Source organism: Chiloscyllium plagiosum, chromosome 4 (genome assembly GCF_004010195.1).
Source record: "Chiloscyllium plagiosum isolate BGI_BamShark_2017 chromosome 4, ASM401019v2, whole genome shotgun sequence".
Classification (NCBI taxonomy): Eukaryota; Metazoa; Chordata; class Chondrichthyes; order Orectolobiformes; family Hemiscylliidae; genus Chiloscyllium; species Chiloscyllium plagiosum.
In genome coordinates this window covers 35561375-35584322 of record NC_057713.1, presented here as the reverse complement: position 1 = coordinate 35584322, position 22948 = coordinate 35561375, and the positions used below count along the sequence as shown (strand labels likewise).

At 40.9% G+C, this 22948-nt stretch overlaps 1 protein-coding gene across 2 annotated transcripts in view; it reads left to right on the top strand.

The window, feature by feature from the left end:
• The window catches only part of pth1r (parathyroid hormone 1 receptor), a 111584-nt gene extending 89121 nt beyond the window's left edge, over window positions 1-22463 (top strand). The window contains exons 9-13 of one of the 2 annotated variants that reach the window (XM_043689395.1): window positions 1708-1774; window positions 1893-1987; window positions 4638-4779; window positions 5679-5720; window positions 19832-22463. In XM_043689395.1, the coding sequence (XP_043545330.1) occupies window positions 1708-1774; window positions 1893-1987; window positions 4638-4779; window positions 5679-5720; window positions 19832-20203 (718 nt within the window). In that variant the 3' untranslated portion in view covers window positions 20204-22463. The remainder of the gene's footprint in view (window positions 1-1707; window positions 1775-1892; window positions 1988-4637; window positions 4780-5678; window positions 5721-19831) is intronic. The other variant, XM_043689396.1, reaches the window with a different exon arrangement.
• Window positions 22464-22948: the final 485 nt, after the last annotated feature.

Sequence of the window (22948 nt, the reverse complement as noted above, 5' to 3'; positions counted from 1 at the left end):
GCCCAGCTCTGCATCATATCTCAGTCTCTTTGCAGCCGACAACAGCCCTCCTCACTATCTACAACTCCACCAATCTTCGTATCATCTGCAAATTTACTGACCACCCTTCGACTCCCTCTTCCAAGTCATTAATAAAAATTACAAACAGCAGAGGACCCAGAACTGATCCCTGCGGAACTTCACTTGTAACTGGGCTCCAGGCTGAATATTTACCATCTACCACCACTCTCTGACTTCGACCGGTTAGCCAGTTTTCTATCCAACTGGCCAAATTTCCCTCTATCCCATGCCTCCTGACTTTCCGCATAAGCCTACCATGGGGAACCTTATCAAATGCCTTATGCTTTGATCATGATAAAAGAAGAAACCCCATAATCTTGTTTACCAGTGCTCCACCTTACTTACTATTCCATGATGATCAATCCCATCCATCTTCTACCTGCTTCCATCTTGGTGTATGTGAAGCTACCTTCCTGACTAAGATTGACTGGCAGACATCCTTAGCAGCACGGAATAGGAAACATGGGAAGTCATGAAAACATTAAATATTGTAAAAGGACTCACAAAGCCCAAGCTTTTCATCTTACACTTATTAAGTTGATGACACAAGAAACCAACTTGGAAAAAAGGACATCGGTTTATAGAGCACGAGAAGACGTTGCTGTTTGGTTGTACTTTGGACATGCAGCTCAACTTGTATATTTCATCTTGTTGCCATGGAAATGTAGCAGGCACGGACAGTATCCATAATTTTTTCACATGAAAAAGATGCAATGTGTGTACAATTCCCTGTTGGCTGTATTGAATAGATTTCAGTGTGTTAATAAATGTAACTTGTAGTGTGTACAAAAGCAGTACACCGTGAGCCTGATAGACAATCTTAAATTAGCTACTGGTGACATTTTCAGGACAATCCAGCTCATTAGACAATAAATGCTGGCCAGTAGCAAGATCACAACTGAATATGGCTTCCTAAGGCCTGTGGACCTGGTTGAGTACTGTGAATGGTCATACGGGTGTGTTTGATATGGTCCATCAGTCATTGAGACATACTGCCTACATTCCTAGCATTACACAGGCATGAAAATGCATGGTTTTCACAACTAACAGATTGCTTCCACTGAGTCAAAAATATGTTTTACCCCCCCACGCAAACAAGTAATTCAATATGAGTTTCGGTGCTGGTGTGATGCTACATACATAGGCTGATGGATGACTGGTGGACTGTTTCAAGCCACCAATCTCATTGACAGGCATGGAGAATGCCAATCTCACCTGCATTCCCCTGATAACACCACGACCAATCAGAATCTGCCAGCTTGGTCTGACAACTGTGATTGACCACTTCCTTGTTCCTGCTGCATCTCCATATCAATGAGGGAGAACAAACCTGCACGTCTTCCTATGCTTTGTGCACTAGTATTCTTTTTGCAAGTCTGGTTTCTTTCTGATGAGTGCAGGATCAAACGTTTTGGATAGATATCTTCTTTTGGTAATATTTTAAACATGGATTCATAAAATGTTATAGAATTTAAACAAACAATTCAATGCAGACCTCAGTCTGAGCTCATTATAGGAGCTGTAATAAAATAAGTTCATTTATTGCTTTCCAATTTGTTATCTAAAATATTTAGTGCCCAATGGAAATACACATGGGAATAAACTGTGACATATAGAACTTAACATGTCTCTTTTCTCTTTTTGCAGGTGCTGGGATTTAAGTGCTGGGAATTTAAAGCTGATTTATCAACTACCCATTCTGGCAGCAATATTGGTAAGATAGCAAAAAACAATCTCCCCTCCCCAGTCTGAGATTGATTCCATATGTCATGAACCACAATGATCTTGTAAATGCATTTAATTCATAAGGATGCATTTTCTTTCTCCTTTAGGTCAACTTCATGCTTTTCATCAACATTATTCGAGTTTTGGCCACAAAGCTGAGAGAGACCAATGCGGGAAGGTGTGATACCCGTCAGCAGTATCGGTAAGCTGTTGGGTGCCTGGTTGATTCAGATGGAGCAGGCTTGCCTGTGAAGAGAGATTACATAGTTGAATGGTGTGGAAATGGCTGGGTTGGTTTTGTGGTGATGATGAACACCTTCCCCACCATGGCCACCCACAGCTCCCTCCTGCCATCATTCATGTGGCCTTCTCCTGGGTAAGCCTGTGTGGATGCCATCCACTGCCTCCCAGTGGTGCTACTAAACAAAGACAGCTGCTGGCCTCAAAATTAGCCTATAATATTAAACATTAGTAAAAGGACTCACAAAGTCCAAGCTTCTCGTCTTACACTTTTTAAGATGATGACAGGAGAAACTGACTTGGAAAAATGGACATCAACTAAAAGAGAATAAGAAGATGGTATAGTCACCTTGTTGCCATGGGAATGCAACAGAGACTGGCAGTACCCATGACCCTTTTTTTTACTGTTCTTTTGAGGGATGAGGCTTAAGTCCCGAGGGCCTTTGATCTGGTTAAGGCTTACTGCTGTCCAGTTTACTGTTTGGGAGCAATCTAATGGATCTTCACCAAATGAGGTGATGTGCATCGGGTGTCCAGCTAGTTGCCTCCATTAAATATCATCCTTATTCTATGTCTCATCTCTGTTGTACTTATTCTCAAAATATTTGATGAGAGTCAAAAAGGACTGCTATCCCATTATATCCAATTGCATGCTATCCTCCCTCACATTTCCTTTTTGCAGTCCTGCTTTTCAAGTAGCCTACCTTTGTATCTTCCATAAGAAAAATGAAGTTATTTCACATTTTTAACAGTTCTAGTTTATAAATAAGTCACTTATAACGATGTGATTGTAACATGGGCATACCTCCCCATTCTCTTTGACCTCTCTCCATTCTCTTTGACCTCTCCGGGATCCTTCCCAAAGTACCAAACCATTTACGTCAGCAGTATTGTCAGAAAGAATCTGTTTCTCATCTGAACAGTGGGTAGCTCTCTTACTATGAGCCACAATATTGTTGATGATGAGATTGTGTAATATAACTGGAAGGAGTACTGCATTATTTCTGACCTGGCTTCTCCATTAAGAAATTTGACAGATATTAGATGACCTACTGATGGAAGAATTGTAAAATGTTTAGGCAGTGAAGCCAATTGGCTCGATCTTCTCACACCTTGTCCCTACCCTCTCAGCCCACAGATTTCCCACTTGTCACATATAAATGTTAATGGGACAGAGGAACCATTGTTATAGTTATTGCTCCTTCTGGTTTTATCGGTAGCTGCTGGTAACTGCACAAAAATGTAGTGGATTCTAAACTGCCTTCTGAAGTGTCTAAGCCAGTTATTCAATTATGCTAAACACTTATCAGTGGATTAAGGTCTTGCTACTGATTGGAGTCTGATGTTGGAACAGTAGATATCAGTGATGCATAAATCCAGAGATATTTTGAAAAATAAGATAACCCCTAAATTCCTTTTGAACTCATCTCATTGTGCTCTTTAGAGATTGCCTCTGGTAACATCATCTATGACTTTATTAACTACAATAAGCATAAGTAAGATAAATGCAGAATAAAATTAAAGATCTCCCTGTCATTGAACCATGTAACAACAGTACAAAGAAAGAAATCATTCAGCTCATTGTTCCTGTGCTTATGTTTTGAAATTGTAATTAATCCCACTCCCCTGTGCTTTCCCCATATGCTGCAAAATTCTCCCTTCAAATATTTATCCAAACCCTTTTGGGAGTTATTTTTGAATTTGTTTTCACTAACATTCAAGTGGTGTCTGACATATCACAACAAAGATATTTTTATCATCTTCCCTCTAATTGTTTGGCTAATTATCTTACATCCATGTCTTCTGGTTACCAATCTTTCTGCCACCAGAGATAGTTTTCCATTTTTTCAGTCCGTCAAGCCTTTTCATGACTTTGAATGTGTCTGTCAAATCTGCTTTAGCTGTCTCTTCACTAAGGAGAACAACCCAGCTTCGTCAGTCCCTCTGCATTACTGAAGTCCCTCAGGCCTAGTACCATTCTGGTAAAACACCTCTACATACCAACTCCGGATTTAAGCACTTGACCTTTAAAGGCCCTTGAGAGTGTGTTGCTGGAAAAGCACAGCAGGTCAGGCAGCATCCGAGGAGCAGGAAAATTGATGTTTCGGGCCCGAGCCCTTCATCATTCCTGATAAAGGGCTCCGGCCCAAATAGTCGATTTTCCTGCTCCTCGGATGCTGCCTGACCTGCTGTGCTTTTCAGCAACATACTGTCAACTCTGATCTCCAGCATCTGCAGACCTCACTGTCTCCCCCTTTAAAGGCCTTTACAGATGGCTCCAGAGATCCTTGGATATCCGGGCAATAGCGAGCACCTCCAATTACAGCGAATGGGAGAATCAAGTTAGCATTGAATGAGAAGGGTGTTATAGGTTCATGGAAGGGAGTTAATGAGACGGGTGTGGGATGATCACATGAGGAAACGTGCTAGACCTCGTGGAGAGAAACCTTCTATGAAATTCACCAAAAAATTATACAAATGGGAAGATCCAGCCCTACGTTTCCCTGCCCCTCTCTTTCTAGTTCTCTTTTATTGGTATTGCTTAGTAAGAAATATTAAGGGGAAAGATTGATCTCCTGTCTAGTTACCAGCCTTTTTTGTTTGGTTTTCAGGAAGCTACTGAAGTCGACTCTAGTGTTGACTCCTCTGTTTGGAGTTCACTATATTGTGTTCATGGCTATTCCCTACACGGAAGTGTCCGGCACGCTCTGGCAGATCCAGATGCATTATGAAATGCTCTTTAATTCCTCTCAGGTAATTTTCTTTTTTCTTCTGTAGCAGGCCATATTTAATTGATAAAAAAGCAGAATTTAGGGTGGTGTGGATGAGCTGGCTGTATCAGTAAAGCCGACCATCAACTGTGGGTTATTGTAAAAAACGTAACTGGTTCGCTAACATCCTTTAGGGAAGGAAATCTGCCACCCTTTCCTGGTCTGGTCTAACACCTGACTCGAGTCCTGCAGCAAGTGATTGACTGAGTTGGCCCATCAAGCCATTCATTGGAAGAAGGCTCACCTCTACTTTCTTAGGTGCTCATCCTTGCCAATGGCACCCACAATATGAGAATGAATGGGATAAATAATTTTACAAAATTAAGATAGATTACTTATAAATCATTTCCTTTGAGCAGCTGGATATCATATACCAGCTCTTGTACACGTTCAGTTTACATCGTCTATAAGGGAACAATTTATCCATATCTCTGAATGTGTGACTGAGAGAGGATCTGATTGAAGTGTACAAAGTTCTAAGGGGTGAAGGCAAAGTAGATAAGTAGAAACATTTTGCCTTAGTGGAAGAGTCAATAACCATTGAGCACAGTTATAAAATGAGGAACAGGAAGAGATGGGAACCCTCAATACATTTAAGAACTATTTAGCTAATCACTTGAAACACCATTGCAAAAAAAAACTATGAGCCAGAAGCTGGGAAATGGGATTTGAATAGAAGGATATTTGATGATCAGTGCAGGCATGACAAGCTGAAGGACCTCTTTCAGTTCTGTAAAAACTCCATGACTCTATGACTTGTTTTTATGCCTTCAATACAAGCTGCTGTGTGCAGAAAGTAACAGGGTTTGATATAACAGATTACTGGGGAAAGTCAATTTTTGGAACGTCAGAGCTCTTATTATTGTCTGTTGAACTTTGCAGGGTTGCTTTGTGGCTGTCATCTACTGTTTCTGTAATGGAGAGGTAAGCATTTGTGTTTGTGTGTCGATGCGTATTAGTTTAGTGAACGAGCACAGCCAGTACCAGCTGTAGATGGATGTCTGATCTGCGTTAAGACAGTGCCTTGTTGTGATGAAGTATCTCAAAAGTTGGGAATTTCCTCGGAGCTGATCCTCTTGGCTGCAGTGTATCTACATGACAGTGAGCTTTCTGTCACATATTGGGTGAAGTGGACAGCTACGGTGCACAGGAGATTTCCATCCAAAATGTTTCAAATGAAGAATCTTGTTATTGGGGGGGGGTTTGGACCAACACATTAAACTACATTAGTTGGGCAATAATGTCCCACAGCATATGATTTTACAAACAATATTGTTGCAGGATTGAATACAAAACTAATTAAAAATAACCATCAGTCTGAATTTATTGTTTGAGTGTAGGATAAATACTGAAAGTAGCAGTACAAATTCCAATCCTTGTTGCTTCTTTCAGATTTTGAATTTGTTGAATTCTACCAATGTTTCTCTTTCATATTTTTCTTATATTTCATACTTCCATCTACTGGGGTTTCTGTGGGAAGAATGGAAGCTCTCACTAACCACTTTCTCTTGAGTAATAAATTCTGTGAGGCTGTACATGAGGTGGTGCATCTTGTTCAACAGTTTAGATTACTTACAGTGTGGAAACAGGCCCTTCGGCCCAACAAGTCCACACCAACCCAGGAAACAGGCCCTTCGGCCCAACAAGTCCACACCAACCCACCGAAGCGTAACCCACCCAGACCCAATCCCCTACATTTACCCCTTCACCTAACACTACAGGCAATTTAGCATGGCCAATTCACCTAACCTGCACATTTTTTGGATTGTGGGAGGAAACCGGAGCACCCGGAGGAAACCTAAGCAGACACGGGGAGAATGTGCAAACTCCACACAGTCGCCTGAGGCGGGAATTGAACCCGGGTCTCTGGCGCTGTGAAGCAACAGTGCTAACCACTGTGCCACCATGCCGCCCACTAATTGCCCACTAGTTTGTGGTGTGTAAAATTAGACTAGAGATCTAATTTGCAATGTTCCTAATATTCAGCTCTTTATACTCGTTTTTAATTTGTTGTGTAAAATCCACAAAGACCAAATCATTTCTTGCTTTGTCATTCCACAGAATCTTGGTAGATTGAATTTGTGCTGAATCCCAAAAGATTAAAATGGATCCATTCACTCAAAATATATTGAGATATGAGAGTCAAATAATACCCATTCTAGTGATTTGAGTCAAATAACCTGTTTCGTTCACTCCCCTGATAGGGTATCACCAAAAATAAATACAGTACAGAAAATGCTTACAATACTCAACAGAACAGATAACATCTATGCTCATAGGTCCAGGGTTAACTTTCCAAGTTTTCCGAACAGGAGAATGGCGACGGACCTGAAATGTTAATGCTATTTCTCTCTCTATTGATGTGCTGTGTTTTATTTTGTTAGCATTTTCTGCTCTTAATTTCAGATTTCTGCACATTGTAATATTTTGTTATGTCATAGAGTATTTTTAAACTTAAGTATAATCGATAAATGCTGAATGTATATTTTAATATCCTGCATGTGATAATTTGTCACATCACTAACATAAAGAGTTAAGGAAAACTTATTTATAATAGACAGTTCTTGTTGAAAAGCAGATTTGACAGACTGGCTGACTCTTTGCTAAGCTTTAAATTTTGTGTCTTATCATCTCCAATTCTTTCATCATTGTGAACTCTTCAATTAAGTCTTCTATTGTCTTCGATGCTGCATTGAACACAACCTTCTTAAGTCTGCATGCCAATATTATGAGGACAGTTTTACCTTTGGATGAGATGATGATTGGTTCACCATCCAATATTGACACAGAATTACAGGACAGATGAAGGCCATTTGAATTTTCATGCTCATACCTGTTCTCTTCAAAAGTAACTCACCTAAAAGCACACCCCTGCCAGTTCCTCAATGTCCTTTGAAGTATTTGTCTGTTCTGATGCTCATTGAATTCACTTTCAAAAGTCATAATTGAATCTGCTTCTAAGATAAGCTCAAACACTGTATTCAGAATCTAACCACTCATTGTAAGAAATGGTTTTCCCCTCATGTCACCTTTGCTCCTTTTGCTATTCACCTTGAAGATGTACTCCCCTGTCCTTGGCTTTATCACCAATGGGTATGCTTTGCTGTTTCTGCTTTGTCCAGATGTCTCACGACTTTGGACAATTTACTCAAATCTGCTGAAAGACAGCAGCTCCTGCTTCTCCAAATTCATTACCACCATTTTCCATATTGTCACTGAATGCAAGTGTCAGCCAGTTTTATTGTTTGGGTTTAGAATAAATCTAAGAGCAGCAGTACAAACCCCAATCCTTGTTTCTTCCTTCAGATTTTGATTCTGTTGAATTCTACCAGTTTCCCTCTGTAGTATTTCTCTCATTCTCTACCTTGGGTCTCTGTGGGGAGAATGGAAGCTCTCATTAACCATCTATTGTTCCACTTTCTCTGGAATTGACTGGCTTAAAGCTGTTTTTAATAACAAATTGCTTTGAATGATAAATTCTGTTAGGCTCTGCTCTAGGTATTATGTCTTATTCAACATTTTGTGGCATCTAAAACTGGGCTAGAGATTTGACTGTCAATTTGCAAAGTTCTCCCAATGTCCAACTCTTTATACTCCTTTTTAATTGATGTATAAAATATTGAGAAACCAAACCATTTCTGATGTTGCCTTTTCACAGAATTGTGATAGACTGAATCTGCATTCTATACACCCCAGTTCCAATGGATTAAAAATTGTCCATTTCCAGTAACTGTAATATTTTAATGTCATAGAGTGTTAATAAACTCAAGTATAACAGATTAATACTGTTAACAGACCCTACTTCTCCAATCCATCCCCATCACTGAAGTACCTCATGTCTGGAACTATTCTTGTAAATCTTGTCTGTACCCTATCTAAAGCCTTCAACATTTTTCTTAAGTGGAGAATCCAGAACTGATTGCAGCATTTCAATTCAGGCTAACCATTGTTTTATGAAAGTTCACTGTAATTTTCTTGCTGTTGTACTCAATGCCTGTATTTATAAAGACTAGGAGAAAGTGAGGACTGCAGATGCTGGAGACCAGAGTTGAAAAATGTGGTGCTGGAAAAACACAGCAGGCCAGGCAGCATCCGAGGAGCAGGAGAATCGACGTTTCGGGCATAAACTCTTCTTCAGGAGTGAGGCTGGTGTGCCAAGCGGGTTGAGATAAAGGGTAGGGGGGAGAGAATTTGGGGGAGGGATGCTGGGAATATCCTTGTAGAGGGAGGAGGAGAGCTTCTTCAAGGTAGGCATCCTTGCAAGAGGATTCGCAATAGGTTAAGATCAACTAGGAGAAAGTGAGGACTGCAGATGCTGGAGACCAGCGCCCCTCCCCCAAATTCCCTCCCCCCTACCCCTTATCTCAACCCGCTTGGCACACCAGTCTCACTCCTGAAGAAGGGTTTATGCCCGAAATATCAATTCTCCTGCTCCTGGGATGCTGCCTGGCCTGCTTTGTTTTTCCAGCACCACACTTTATAAAGACCAGGATCTTGTAGACTTTTTCGAAGATTTTCTCAGTCTGCCCTGTCAACTTCAAAACTTTGTGTGCATATAACCCCCAGGACTCCATTCCACACTCACTTTAAAATTGTAGCTACTATTTTATATTGTTTGTTAACTTTCTTCCTATTAAAATATATAACTTTATACTTGTATGGACTAAATTCCATCTCACTTCTGTTCACCTATTCTCCCAATCTGTCTGTCCATTTGAAAACAATTACAGTTCATAAAGCTTCCAAGTATTGTGTCATCTCTAAATCTGCAAATTACGTACCAGGTTTATGACATTAATATAGATCAATACAAGCTGTGATTCTTGAAGTGACTCCTGTGGGATCCAATTTGATATCTTCCTCTCGTTTACTGTTTACCTGTACTCTCTGATTCCAGTCCCTCATTCGGCTTTGTATCCATGCTGCCACTGCCCTTTTTATTCCATAGGCTCCGACTTTACTGTCAACCCTGTTATGTGACACTTTATCAAACTTTATGACTTCCATCAAATGTCTTTGAAGCCTCATCAAAAATTAACTCACGTCAACTAAGCATAATTTAACTTTAGCAAATCCATGCTGGCTTTCTTTAATTAATCCATAATTGTCCAACCGTATGTTAATTTTGACAGAGAAGTTTGGTTCTGAAAACTTTTGTTCCAGTAAAGCTAAACTTCGTGGTTGCTAACTTTATTCTGGCACCTCTTTCTTTGAACAAATGCATAACATTTGCAATTCTTCAGTCATCTGTATTTAAGGAGAATTGTAAGATTACAGCACATGTTTTTGCAATTTCTACCCTTGATTCCTTCAGTATCCTTGGATAAATCCTACCTGGTTCTGATGATAACAGCAAGATATAATTCTTCCTCTTTATCAATTTTTGGTTCATCCAATGCCTGAACTATCACCTTTTTCACTTTGACTTACGTGGTGCCTTCTCATTCAGTACTTAAACCATGCCCTTGGCTTCATGAGTAGATCAACTTTTGAGTCCTTCATCTCATTCGTCTACACTTTTAGTATTTATTTTATCTGGGGAGGTGATGGCCTAATGGTATGATCACTAGACCTAGTAATCCAAAGACTTAGGTAAAGTCCTGAGGATCAGGCTTTGAATCCTGCCATGGCAAGTGGTTGTATTTGAATTCAATAAAAAAACCTTGAATTAAGAGTCTAATGATGATCATGAATCCTTTGTTGATTGTTGGGAAAAGCTCATCTAGTTCACTAATATCTTTTAAGGAAGAAAACTACCATCCTTACCTGGTCTGGCCTACATGTGACTCCAGGCAATCAGAAATGTGGGTGTCTCTTAAACTGCCCTCTGGGCAATTAGTGATGGGCAATAATTGCTGGCCTAGCCAGCAACGCCCTTATCCTGTGAATTAATAACAACTTTTGCACTTCCTTGGGTTGAATCTACTCATCTTTTGGCAAAGTGTAATTTTTGTCAGGTTCCATGGAGGGTTTCTCTCCATGAAGCCTAGCGGGCTTTCTTGTGATATTGTCCCAGTTCTGCCCCAAAAGTTTAACTCTGGCACCCTTCCTGCCTGATGCTAGCTCAATTCTACCACTCAGCAAAGCTGGATGTACTCAGCACATCCAGGATGGACTGGCATCACTGTGGCTGGCACCTTATTTAAGAGGCCATTGTACACCCAGTCAAGAGGTGGCAGTTGGGAGCAGCCCTGCATGGTCGCAGATATTTGCCCTGCCTTGTGGCAAAGGGAAATTGGTACCCAGTCTGTGAACATGGGCTTGGTGATCCTGGTGAATGGCATGGTATGGAGGGGGGGGTCATCCTCTTCCAAGAGAATTGGTAGAAGAGGGCACAATGCCAGTTTGAGATTGTCATACGGGTCACAGCAGTCTCTACAGCCTGGAAGAGTGATCAGCAACACAGGGTAAGTGCCTCCACCTTATTTCTGCTACTGCACCCACCGCCCACCAAGGCTCATGCTCTCCCACACGTTCTATGACATGCAACATCTTCCCTCCCTGCTTTGCCATCACAACCCCCATACACATTACTGCCCTTGTATGTCTCTACACAAGCCCCCCACACATTACTGCCCCTGTATGTCTCTGCACACTGCCCCTGTATATCGCTGTGCTGTCTACTCTCTCACTCGGGTCATCTCAGCACCTTTCCCCCACTTGCACCAATCCTGACACCTGTATCAATCACTTTCATCTCATTCAGTCCTTTCCTTTTGCATTCTAGACCATAACATGGCCAATAGAGCTGGGATGGCTGGTGGGGTGCAGTTCCTCTTCTCCTCACCCTGATGATGAGAGGATGTTGGCTCTGGCTGACAAAGACTGGTCGATTCCTGTGAGAATGTGGAAATCTCCTTTTCCTGGCAGCCGAGCAAGAAACTTTGTTTATTGTTGTGCTGCTCTTCAACTGCCTCCACTCTGAAATTATTGTTGACATGCCAGAACACTTACCCCATGGTGGTGAGATTCTTTCTGGTGCCTCCTGCAGGCACCAGTATGATGTCCAGTGTGTCTGCTGCCAAGAGACCCATCCTGCAAGACACACCCTACTCTACCCCGAAGGAGGAGATGACTGCTCCATCAGAGGGAATATCAGCAAAGCTGCTTCCTGCACCCTCCACCAGCTCCTGTACTGACACCTCGGAAGGAATGTTAGCTAGATTAGAGCCGAGGCAGTCAGCACTTCACTGCCACGCTTCTGCAGCTGGTCAAGGGAGAAATGCCAGAGTCATCTGTCACTCGGAGGATTGCCGGAGACCAGACACCTGCATAGCACCCAGCAGGAAATGACCTCATGGTGTCGGCAATGCAGGTGTCAATCAATGCAGGCAGTGACCTGCACAAGTCAACACAGAAGCAGCAGGCAGGCCTGTGAGGAGCACTGGCCAGCCTGACACAAAGGCTGCAGGACTGTAGCACTGCCATTGGAACACTGCTGCCTCAAGCACATGAGGATCTGCCTGTCTCCATGGACTGGTTTGGTAGCTGCCTTACAGAGCCAGGTCCGGCACTCTCAGAGACTTCACAGACCTGCACTCCACCACCCTATCCATTGGTGATGAGTACCAACAGAGAGAGGGGGACAAGGGTCCTTGAGCTCAATCTAGGTGCCTCTTCCTCCCAGGGTTACAGGGTGGCACCCAGCCATGAGAGAAACCAAACACAAGCCCTCTGGCAGTGTCTACTCGAGCCAGACTGCCTACCTAACTCCCCCATCCCCACCGACCCCCTCAACCCTGTGAGAGGTCAACCCAAGGAGGATGCACTTGCCTGTGGTCAGGGTGCGCTCACCATATCTGGGACCTCTGGACAATCAAATCCCTGTGGTTGCCCAATCATATTTCCAAGGCCAATAGGCTTCACAATAGGCAGAGCACCTTCCAGCTCTGGAACCTGGGACTATACTGAGATGTAGTGGGAAGGAAAGAAGGAAGATCTCTTGAGGGGACATATATAGCATGGGTGATAGGTCACTGCAAATAAGTTCCTGTATTGTAAATACAGGTAGTGCTCCTATAATGCTATAGTTACATTCCCATGTGACTCCATGTTATAGAAAGTCATGCAATAGAAATAATGGGGCCTATGGGAAAAACAGGGTTGCTGGCGAACCACTAAAAATAACAGAAAAATCAAAACAAACAATAGAACAGCCTAAGTAAATTTTAAATCATCTATTTTAATGAAATAATACAGTAAATTTAACACTTTAACACTAAAATCACTGACTACAGCACTGTATCTTTCACAAAGCGCTTCACCAGAAAGCGCGTAAGCTGACTGACCACGTGATGCTACGCGGAGTCCTTGCACTGTGACATCTAGCGCCAGGAATGGAAATCGCGCAATAATGAATGGGAGTTAGCTTTATTAAAAAAAATAGTCTGCAATTCACAAATCACGTTTAAGAAACGTGCTATCGGAGAACTACCTGTATATGTTAATGTTTCACCATCACCTGTATGGATAAGTCTTTGTCTAGCCAGAAATGCAATATTGAAGCTACAGAACTCACATATCCTTACTACTATATGGTGTTTCACAACCCAAAGTGTGAAGTGAGCTCCTAATGAACCATTTGCAGGCTATGGTTAAATGGCAGGTTACTGCTATTTTGGAAGCTAGATGTCAGTTTTTCACAGCAATTGCACAACAGGCATTAATGGGATTCATTGATTATCTTGCCTGATGGAGTGACGATTGGGCTGAACATAGGTGGCAAATATATAATTTGCAAAGCATTTAGTGCTCAGTTTTCGCATCAGCATGTTGGTGTCAGTTTAATGAAGGGCCTCTCATCATTCCAAGTCAACACTCCCTCCCTCCCAGAATGAAGCGTTTACTCCACCCACTCTGGGTGTGGTCACAAGCATCTTCATCTTCTGAAACATTGTTGTCAGATGCCGAAGATGGAGGCCTGAAGGACCAAGTGCCAAGCTGGAGTCATCAGGCACTCGCTCTGACTCACATGTTCAGAAATCTTGATGTTTAGTTTCCATTCGGAAGTTGGAATAGGAAATTCATGAGATGAGATTAAGTAAAAAAATAGGTTGATAATGGGCTATAAACTCATTAATAAGCTTCTTGCTGTTCATTAGTGAGCATCATGATTGTCAGTCACAATGTCAAGGAACACCTCACTCAACATCTCTCAAACTCTCACAACTTTCTCACCATGGGCAATGTTATTCCGGGTCTGGAAAAATTCTGTCTTTCTATGTTATATGCTGTTCTTTTCTCACACTCTTTTACTCTCATATTCTTTTTTTAACTCTCCCTCTGAACTTTTTATTTTCAGTCTGGTTCTCACTTGCATTATCAACTTGGCATTTGCCTTGAGCATGCTTTTTCTGCTTCATTTTATCTTTTTCATAATTAAATAAACTTTTTTGATCCTACATTTCCTCCTTGTGGCTATCTCCTCTTTAATGGTATCCCATTGTTCCATCACTGTTTTGTCTGGCAGTCTTTAACTCCTATTGACCAGGGTCAGATGTATTCATACCCCCATTGAAATTGGCCACCCTTCACTTAAGTATTCCTAATCTGGATTGCTCCTTGTCCTTTCCATCACAAATCTAATCTTTATGGTTCTACGATAAATGTTCCATAAGTATTCCCCTGTCTCAGATTCAGCAATATTTCCTTCCTTTTTGAGCTATAAACATACTGATCAAGAAAATTCTCCTGAATATGCTTCAGGAAACTATTTCCTTTTTTCTTTGCACTATTATTATCCTAGTCTATGATTAAGATAATTAGATATCAATTATCAATACTCTATAGTTCTTGTGCCCCCCCACCCTGTGATTTCCTTCTCTACCTTTCTGATGACAGTATGGAAACAGGTCCTTCAGCCCAACAAATCCACACTAACCCTCCGAAGAGTAACCCACCCAGACCCATTCTCATACCCTATATTTACCCCTGACTAATGCACCTAATACCATGGGCAATTTAGCATGGCCAATTCACGTAACCTGCACATCTTTGGGCTGTGGGAGGAAACCTGGGGCACCTGGAGGAAATCCATGCAGACATGGGGAGAATGTGCAAACTCCACACAGACAGTCTGTCCAAGATGAGAATTGAACCTGGGTCCCAAGCACTGTGAGGCAGCTGTGCTAACCACTGAGCCACCATGCCACCCTAGTTGGTGGTCTATTGAATACTAATGGCACCCCTCTAGTTTCTTAACTCTAACCATAGATTGTGTCATTGACTACTCAACTCACATTCCATCTGTCTTGCTTTCCTTTCTTTTTTATCCTTCTCGAACCCTCTGTAGCTAGAAATAGTAAACATTTAGTCCTGTGCATTATTGAACCAGACCTGTTATGACTGCAACATGATATTCACACATGGCTATCTGCTTATAATCACTAATCTTGTTTACTAATGTACATTTACATATATGCACTTCTAATAATACAATCTAATTCAGACTTTATTGTATTCTCTCTTAATCTGGCTCCATTAGAATCATAGAATTCCTAGAGTGTAGAAAGAAGACATTTGGCCCATATTGACCCTTCAAAGAGTATCTCACCCCTATAACCCTTCATTCCCAATGGGTTATCCACCTAGCCTATACACCTTTGAAACCAGAGCACCTGGAAGGAACCCACGCAGACATGGGAGAATGTACAAGTTCCACACAGTCAGTCAGCCAAGGGTGGAATTGAACCTGGGTCCCTGGCATTGTGAGGCAGCAGTGGTAACCACTGAGCCACCGTGCCACCCCATTGCTTCATGTTACTATGTTTAACTCTCCTACTAACTGTCTCGCTGAATTCTTTGTGCTCGTTGTTTCTCCCTTCTAATGTTACATGTTGGTTAGCATCCTTCAGATGTTAGTCTAAATCCTTTAAAAAAAGATAAGGCTGACGCATTTGAGACAATCTTCAGCCAGAAGTGCCAAATGGATGATCCAGTTTGGCCTCTTCCAGAGATCTCCTTCATCACAGATTTCAATCTTCATCCAAATTGATTCACATATAACCAAGAGATAGCAGGATGCACTGGTATTGCAAATACTTGGTAGTTTGGTAATAGTACTGAAGACTTGTGTTCAAATGCTGGCCAAAACCCTGGTTAGTCTGTTTTTGTATAGCCACAACACTGACATCTATTCAACAATGTGAAAAAAAATGGCCAATTTCTGTCTTGAGGTATTGAATTGAATTGAATTTATTGTCACGTGTACCGAGGCACAGTGAAAAGCTTTGCCTTGCGAGCAATACAGGCAGATCACAGAGTTAAGTAGCATAGATAAGTAAATAATAGGTAAACAGTGGCATAAGCAAAATCACAGGTACAGACGAATATTAAGAGTTTGTGAGTCCATTCAGTATTCTTTCACTAACTGAATTTCCACAGACTCTGGGTAGAGAATTCCAAAGATTTATCATCCTCCTGAATGAAACAAAACCCTCCTTATCCCTGTCTTCCATGGGTTGCCTCTCATCCTGAGATTATGTTTCTCAATTCTAGAGTGTCGGCCGGGGAGAAATCGTCTCTGCATCCACTTTGCCACACACGATCACACCCTCTGAGAACTTCATAAATTTCAATGAAATCATCTCTCATTCATTAAAATGCTCAGGAATGCAAATCTATTTTCCACAATCTCTCCTCATAAGATAACTCCAACATTCCAGAAAGTAAACTGATAAACCACCTTTGACGTCCCTTAATCACTTGCTGCTTGTGCATGTTCACTTTTAGTAACTTGAACAAGGACATCCAGATCCTTTTGAATACCTAAGCCTCTCACCATTTAAGAAATATTCAACCTTTCTTTTCTTTCTACAAAATAACTTCACACTTATTCACATTATATTCTGTCCTCCATGTTCCAGCACATTTACCTAGCTAGTTCCAGTCCTCTTAAAGCCTCCTTGCATCATACTCACAACTTGAATTTCTACCCAGTTTGCTGTCATCAGCGAATCTGGAAATATTACAATTGGTCTGCACATCAAATCATGTTGATCCTGTAACAATAATTTCCATGATTTTGGCATATGTGGTTTCAGATTTTATATATAAAATTTAACATGTTCAAGCAGCAAGTGATTGAGGAAGCAATTTTCCTTTGTAATTCACTGGAAATGGATTTGAGTACAGAAGTAAAGATAGCTGGCAGCAGACCTTGTAAGTCCAATCCTGGAGTATTATGAACAGCTTTGGTCTCGTTACGTAAGGAAAGATATGCTTACTATAAAGGGACGTCAAAGGTGGTTTATCAGTTTAGTCTCTGGAATGTTGGAGTTATCTTATGAGGAGGGATTGAGAAAAATAGATTTGCATTCCTGAGCATTTTAATGAATGAGAGATGATTTCATTGAAATTTATGAAGTTCTCAGAGGGTGTGATTGTGTGTGGCAAAGTGGATGTAGAGACGATTTCTCCCCTGGCCGACACTCTAGAATTGAGAAACACCTATGTATATTATATATTGCCAAATAATATGTTTTCTAGTATTAAAATAATTCTCAAAATGAGAAAATATCAATGAGTACTAGAAGTGAAAATTAATAGATCTGGCTCTCTACTATTCAGCTGGGGACTTCCAGTCTGTCCTGAGAACACTATTTTGAGAAGAATCAGTTATCCTTGTACTATTCAGCTACATTAGGCTGTATGTACATATTCCAATTCTTATCTTTTGTCACAAATTATTGCATCATTCTAACTTTCCAACTGACTCTTGATGTTCTGGGCTCAACTCTTATTTTGGCTGCAGACACAGTATCTGTTTCCCTGGAGAACATGTAAGATTATGTTATCGAAACAGTAGATACTTTATGGTTGTCAAGTCTTGCAAGTAAGGGCGGTTTCCCATACTGCGTCAGAAAATCTCCTGGCAACTAGTTTTCTTGTCTACATAAAGGTCAGCACTTGACCTGGGAGTTATAGCTGTGGAGACTTCAACACTTTGTCCCTTAGCAACTTGTTTAGTCACAAGTAGAGACAAGATTTCAGTGTGGCTAAGTTGCTGAAGTAAAAACAGCTAGGATATGTTAATTAAGAGCAAAATACTACACAGCTGAAGATCTGAAATAAAAATGGAAAATGCTGGAGAAACTCAACAGGTCTGAAAACATCCAGAAAGAAACAGAATTAACAGAAATGATTCTTCAAAACTGGATCTGTTGATAATTTTCATGGGAATAAAACATATTTGCAAAATACTCAACACTTACCAAAGTGATTGACTCTTAACTGCCCTCAAGTAAATCTTATAATTTATCATGACATTTTCACATTAAGAGGGAAATAAGCGCCATTGCAGTGTCTACATCTTGAGAATGATCTGTTCAAAATGAGCTATCTTCCTGAAATCTGGATTGGCTCTCGAATGTTCAATGGAACTCACATGCTAAAGGCAGAGACCATTACATCATCTTATAGAAACGGAAGTAATTGGAACAAGGGCCAGGTGATTCTCATTGACTGTGACATCCATGAATGGGATTGTTACTCTGGGCCAATAGGGAACCCTGGCTGACAGATATAAACAGGAGATTCTCTTTCACTGTGTCTCACACCTGCACACACAACATTGGTGCTGGGGGGGGGGGGGGAATAAATAAACAAACAAACAAACAAACAAACAAACATACAAACAACATGCACTACTGCAGTTAGGTGGTAGTGTGGGGGTAATAAAGAAGGGAGTGTGTGACATCCTCTTCACTCTGAGAGCTGGCTCTGAGGGAGCTGGATCAGTGTCAAGGACTCTCCACATAAAAAAATCAGGAGATTCAGAGAGTCTTATTCTAGGGACTGGCTCTGAACAAGCCAGTCAGAGTCCATGTATAAATAAAAAGTGATTTGGTACAGATACCTTGTCTTCTCTGAGTTATTTCAGAAATCTATGTGAATACATGAAGCAAATGAAGTTACAGGTTTCAGGGAGAGCATAAGATGATGGAATTAGTTTTGGATTCTACTGGCAAACATCTGGAAAATACCTGATTGGTTGAAATACTTCCAGCACTGGGATTTTATTGTGTTGATTTAAACATTGTCTGAATGGAAGCATTAACCACTGTTGCAGTATAGATGGCTTGACATTGATATGAAAGATGGTATAAATTGATCTCATTGTTACTTGTGTTTGGAAGAAATAAGTCAATAATCTATTTTCTCTGCTGATTAAATGAGGCCGGAGAATTGATTGTGACAGGGGCAATAGTTCACCATTTACTGATTTTTACTTTTCTTCTTCATTTTGAAAATCATGGGTCTAGAAATAGGATTGCACTGTAGCTGTTTTAAATACACTCAGGAGACCAATCATTACATCTGTGCTCATTCTCTGCTGGAAGCGCTGTATCAGTTATACTAATCAGTAATTGGTTGTTGAGTTGGCTGGACAGCTGTTTGGAATACAAAAAGATGCAATTCCTGCACTGAGCTTACTACGAAGGACTCTCTTTCTCAACCTTCCCCAATCACCTGAGTTGTGGTGTCCCTCTGGTTAAGCCACCATCAGTTGTCTCTCTCTCTCTCTAATCAGAGAGCAACCCTATTGTCCTCTGGGAAAATGGCACCTTTGTTTTTAATTTGTGTAGTGAGTAAGATATAAGTAAATGCCTAAAACTGGCAGTAAATGTGTGTAAATTAGAGGGTTAAGCCCACATCAAACTTGCTTGGTGAAATCTGTTGAGATTGAGCTCAGCGTATAATTTCCCAGCTGTGGTCCATTTCTTCAGGACAGCCCAATGAGCAATCTAACAGTCTGTAAAGGTTTGGTTGGAGGCTGTCACCCAGAAGGCAGATTTTAAATTATTTCCTTATACTTCTGTGAAGACAGCTGATCTGACTGTGCCCCCCTTGTCCTAAAGCTCACTGTTACCACCATCACATGTGACAGCTATTCTGCCTGTAGGTCAATTTGCAGTGGTTTCATCAGCAGCCATATTAATCTCATATAATTGTCACACACTCTTGCAGGCTCTATCAGTGCTCCAGGCTGTGAGTTCTGACATTTTTTGATTGTGTATCTCTGTCCTATTTTGCAGGTCCAGAGTGAGATCAAAAAGGCATGGGCACGGTGGACATTAGCACTTGACTTCAAACGCAAAGCCCGTGGAGGGAACACCAACTACAGCTATGGACCAATGGTGTCACACACCAACAACAGTATCAGCACCAACCTGACCACCCGTGCTCCACAAGCTCTCCACCTCAATAGTCGACTGGGCAGTGGACTACTGAATGGGCATCGGAACCTGCCAGGCTATGTTAAAAATGGCTCAGTCTCTGAGAACTCACCGCCCTCATCTCTACCTGAGCAAAATGGCAAGGATGATGAGCACAGCAGGAGTTTGGGGGCTTCAGAGACCCACAAACCTTCTTTAGTTGTTGAGGAAGAGAGGGAGACTGTAATGTGATTGGAAGGCACATGCACAGGAAGCATCTAATCTACACACAACTGAACTCCTCAACCATAAAACAATAGCAATGGATTGAATTGTTCTCCACTTGTTTCACTACACTGGTAAGAGCAGGGTACTCCAACTGGAAAATACCTGAAATGTGGACGGAGAATCAGGAAGACATGATATTGTATCGTGTAATCTTTTTCTCCCCCAAGGATTTGTTGTATCTTTGCATAATAATGTAGATTTTAGTCAAGCACAGTCAATGTCATCACAAATGCCAGTATTCAGTGGATAGACTCAAAACAGCACTGGTGACATTTATTGCTTCTGCATGGCCTGAATCTCCCAGAGTAAATTCTCTCTGTCGTTTGCATGTCATCACCTGAGTGCCTATTCACCATGTTAGAGGAGCATCAACTGATTGATCATAAGGAATTGGGCATTCAACTTCCTTCTTTTTCTCATTCCTAGTATGCTGCTTCAAAAGTGATGATATCTGATTAACTGAGCAATGCCTTCTTTTTTGCAGAGGAGTCATGTTTATGTAGAGGGGCTGCCAGATCTCAGAAAGGACAATCTGGAAGATGGTCTCAACAGAATCCTGTAAAGTGGCAATTTAAGTGTAACTCTTCCTTTTCAAAATAGATAGTTCTCATTATTACACCAGTGCATACAGAGCTGTAGAAAACCATCTGGGGAATGTACATGTCCTGGATATCTTGCACTGATACCCACAGTGTTAATTAAAACCAAAAGAACTGCGTTGGCTATAAATCAGAAACAGAAGTTGCTGGAAAAGCTCAGCAGGTCTGGCAGCAACAGTGGAGAGAAATCACGAGTTATGTTTTGGGTCCGGGTCAGTTCTGCAGAAGGGCCATTGGACCTGAAATGTTAACTCTGATTTCTCTTCATAGATGCTGCCAGACCTGCTGAGCCTTTCCAGCAATTTCTGTTTTTGGCCCAGAGTGGATTTCTTTCGATCTTTTTTCATTTTGAGAGGATAGGTAAAATCTGTTGAAATAATAAGGTAATAAATGACCCAAAAACCAATTTGAGCACAGATCCATAGTAGCAGAAACTTGGAGAAAAGTTGATGTTCATAACAATGCTGTTGACGAAAGCCGTCCAAGCATTATTTCAAAGATCTTGGCCAATGCAGCATCAATATTCACAATTAGCTCTAAAGCTTTGAGTTGCATGGTGAACTCCTCAAGTAAATAAGACAACATTGAAAACCACAATCTTTTCCATTGACCAGGCATTGATCTCCAACTGTTAGGTATCAGAATTCACTAACTCCATGTCCATTCTTTATCCTTTCCATTTATTAGTGTCTGTTCAAAACATGCTGATATATAGATGTTGTTTCTTATTGAGTTTGTGATGTTCATGTTGTTTGGTTAAAAATTATTGGGAAAAAGGATAAATTATTATTTATTAATTTTTTTAACAAATGCATCTTGAGTGATTGTGGGAAAATAATAAACATGTTTGTTGTTTCTATAGTGATTGACAAGAAACAGTGAATTGTGTTCCATTTTGGGTTGATGTCATTTTTTATTATAAACTGAAGACTGAGGGATGGAAATCTGAGAGATTGACTTGCTGCTAATCCACCTGGAACGATTACGCACTGAATTCACCATATGATCACAAGTTGACAATTCTAGTTCACAAAGAGTTTTGAAGGCCAGCAGTGGTGCACTGGTAATTTCACTATTATTCCAGCAGCCTCAGGATATTTCTATGGGGGCATGTGGTCAAATCCTATCATGGCAACTGGAATAAAAGGTAGTCTCAGCAGTGGTGACCTTGCCAATTACTGATTGTTGTAAATATCCATCTGGTTAACTAATGTCATTTAGGGAGAGAAATCTTCCATGCATTTCCAGGCCTATGTGTGAATCCAGACTCATAACAATGTGGTTCACTTCTAACTGCACTCTGAACTGGACGAGCAAACTGTTTAAGTAGGGTGAGTCAACAAATATTGTCATTGCCAGTCATGTCCATTTCTAATGGAAAAAAAAAGACATTGACGTTATGTATTCAAATTCCAACATATCAAGACATGAAACCATGTTTAATAAATCTGATAATCTGTGAGTGTGCCATAGAGAAAAAGAAAACTTATTATCCCTAACTGTTTTGGGCCTCTTTGTTTTACTCTGCACTGTTAACTATTAATGCATCCTGAAGTGACCTGGAAAACTATAGCATGCATACACAAGATCCCACCACATTTCAATGCATCTAGGCATTGACACTATTGCCCTAATCCTAAGAATCTGTACATATCCAAGTATACTTGTGGATGTCAAAGCTTAGTTCTTCAACACTTAATTGAACACATTTATGACCAGCTATACAGTCTAGGATTATTCCATATAGATTTGGATTTGGATAAATCTTGTGCTTTGAGGAGTCTGAGTGTCTCTTAAATGTATCACTAATGTTCACATTCTTTGTTCTAACCAACATTTGCTGCATTGAGTGAGCCTCTGGATTTGATTTTTATCATGTGAATGTCTCCACCTAAGCTAAATAATGTAAGAGCCCATGGCGTTAAGGGCAAGATACTGGCATCGGATTGGCTGACTGAAGAAGGCAGAGATTGGGGATAAAGGGGTGTTTTTCAGAATGGCAGCTGATGGCCAGTGGAGTTCCACAGGGGTCAATGTTAGGATCACCACTATTCACGTTATATATTAACCATCTGGGCAAAGGAACTGAGGCCATTGTTGCTAAGTTTAC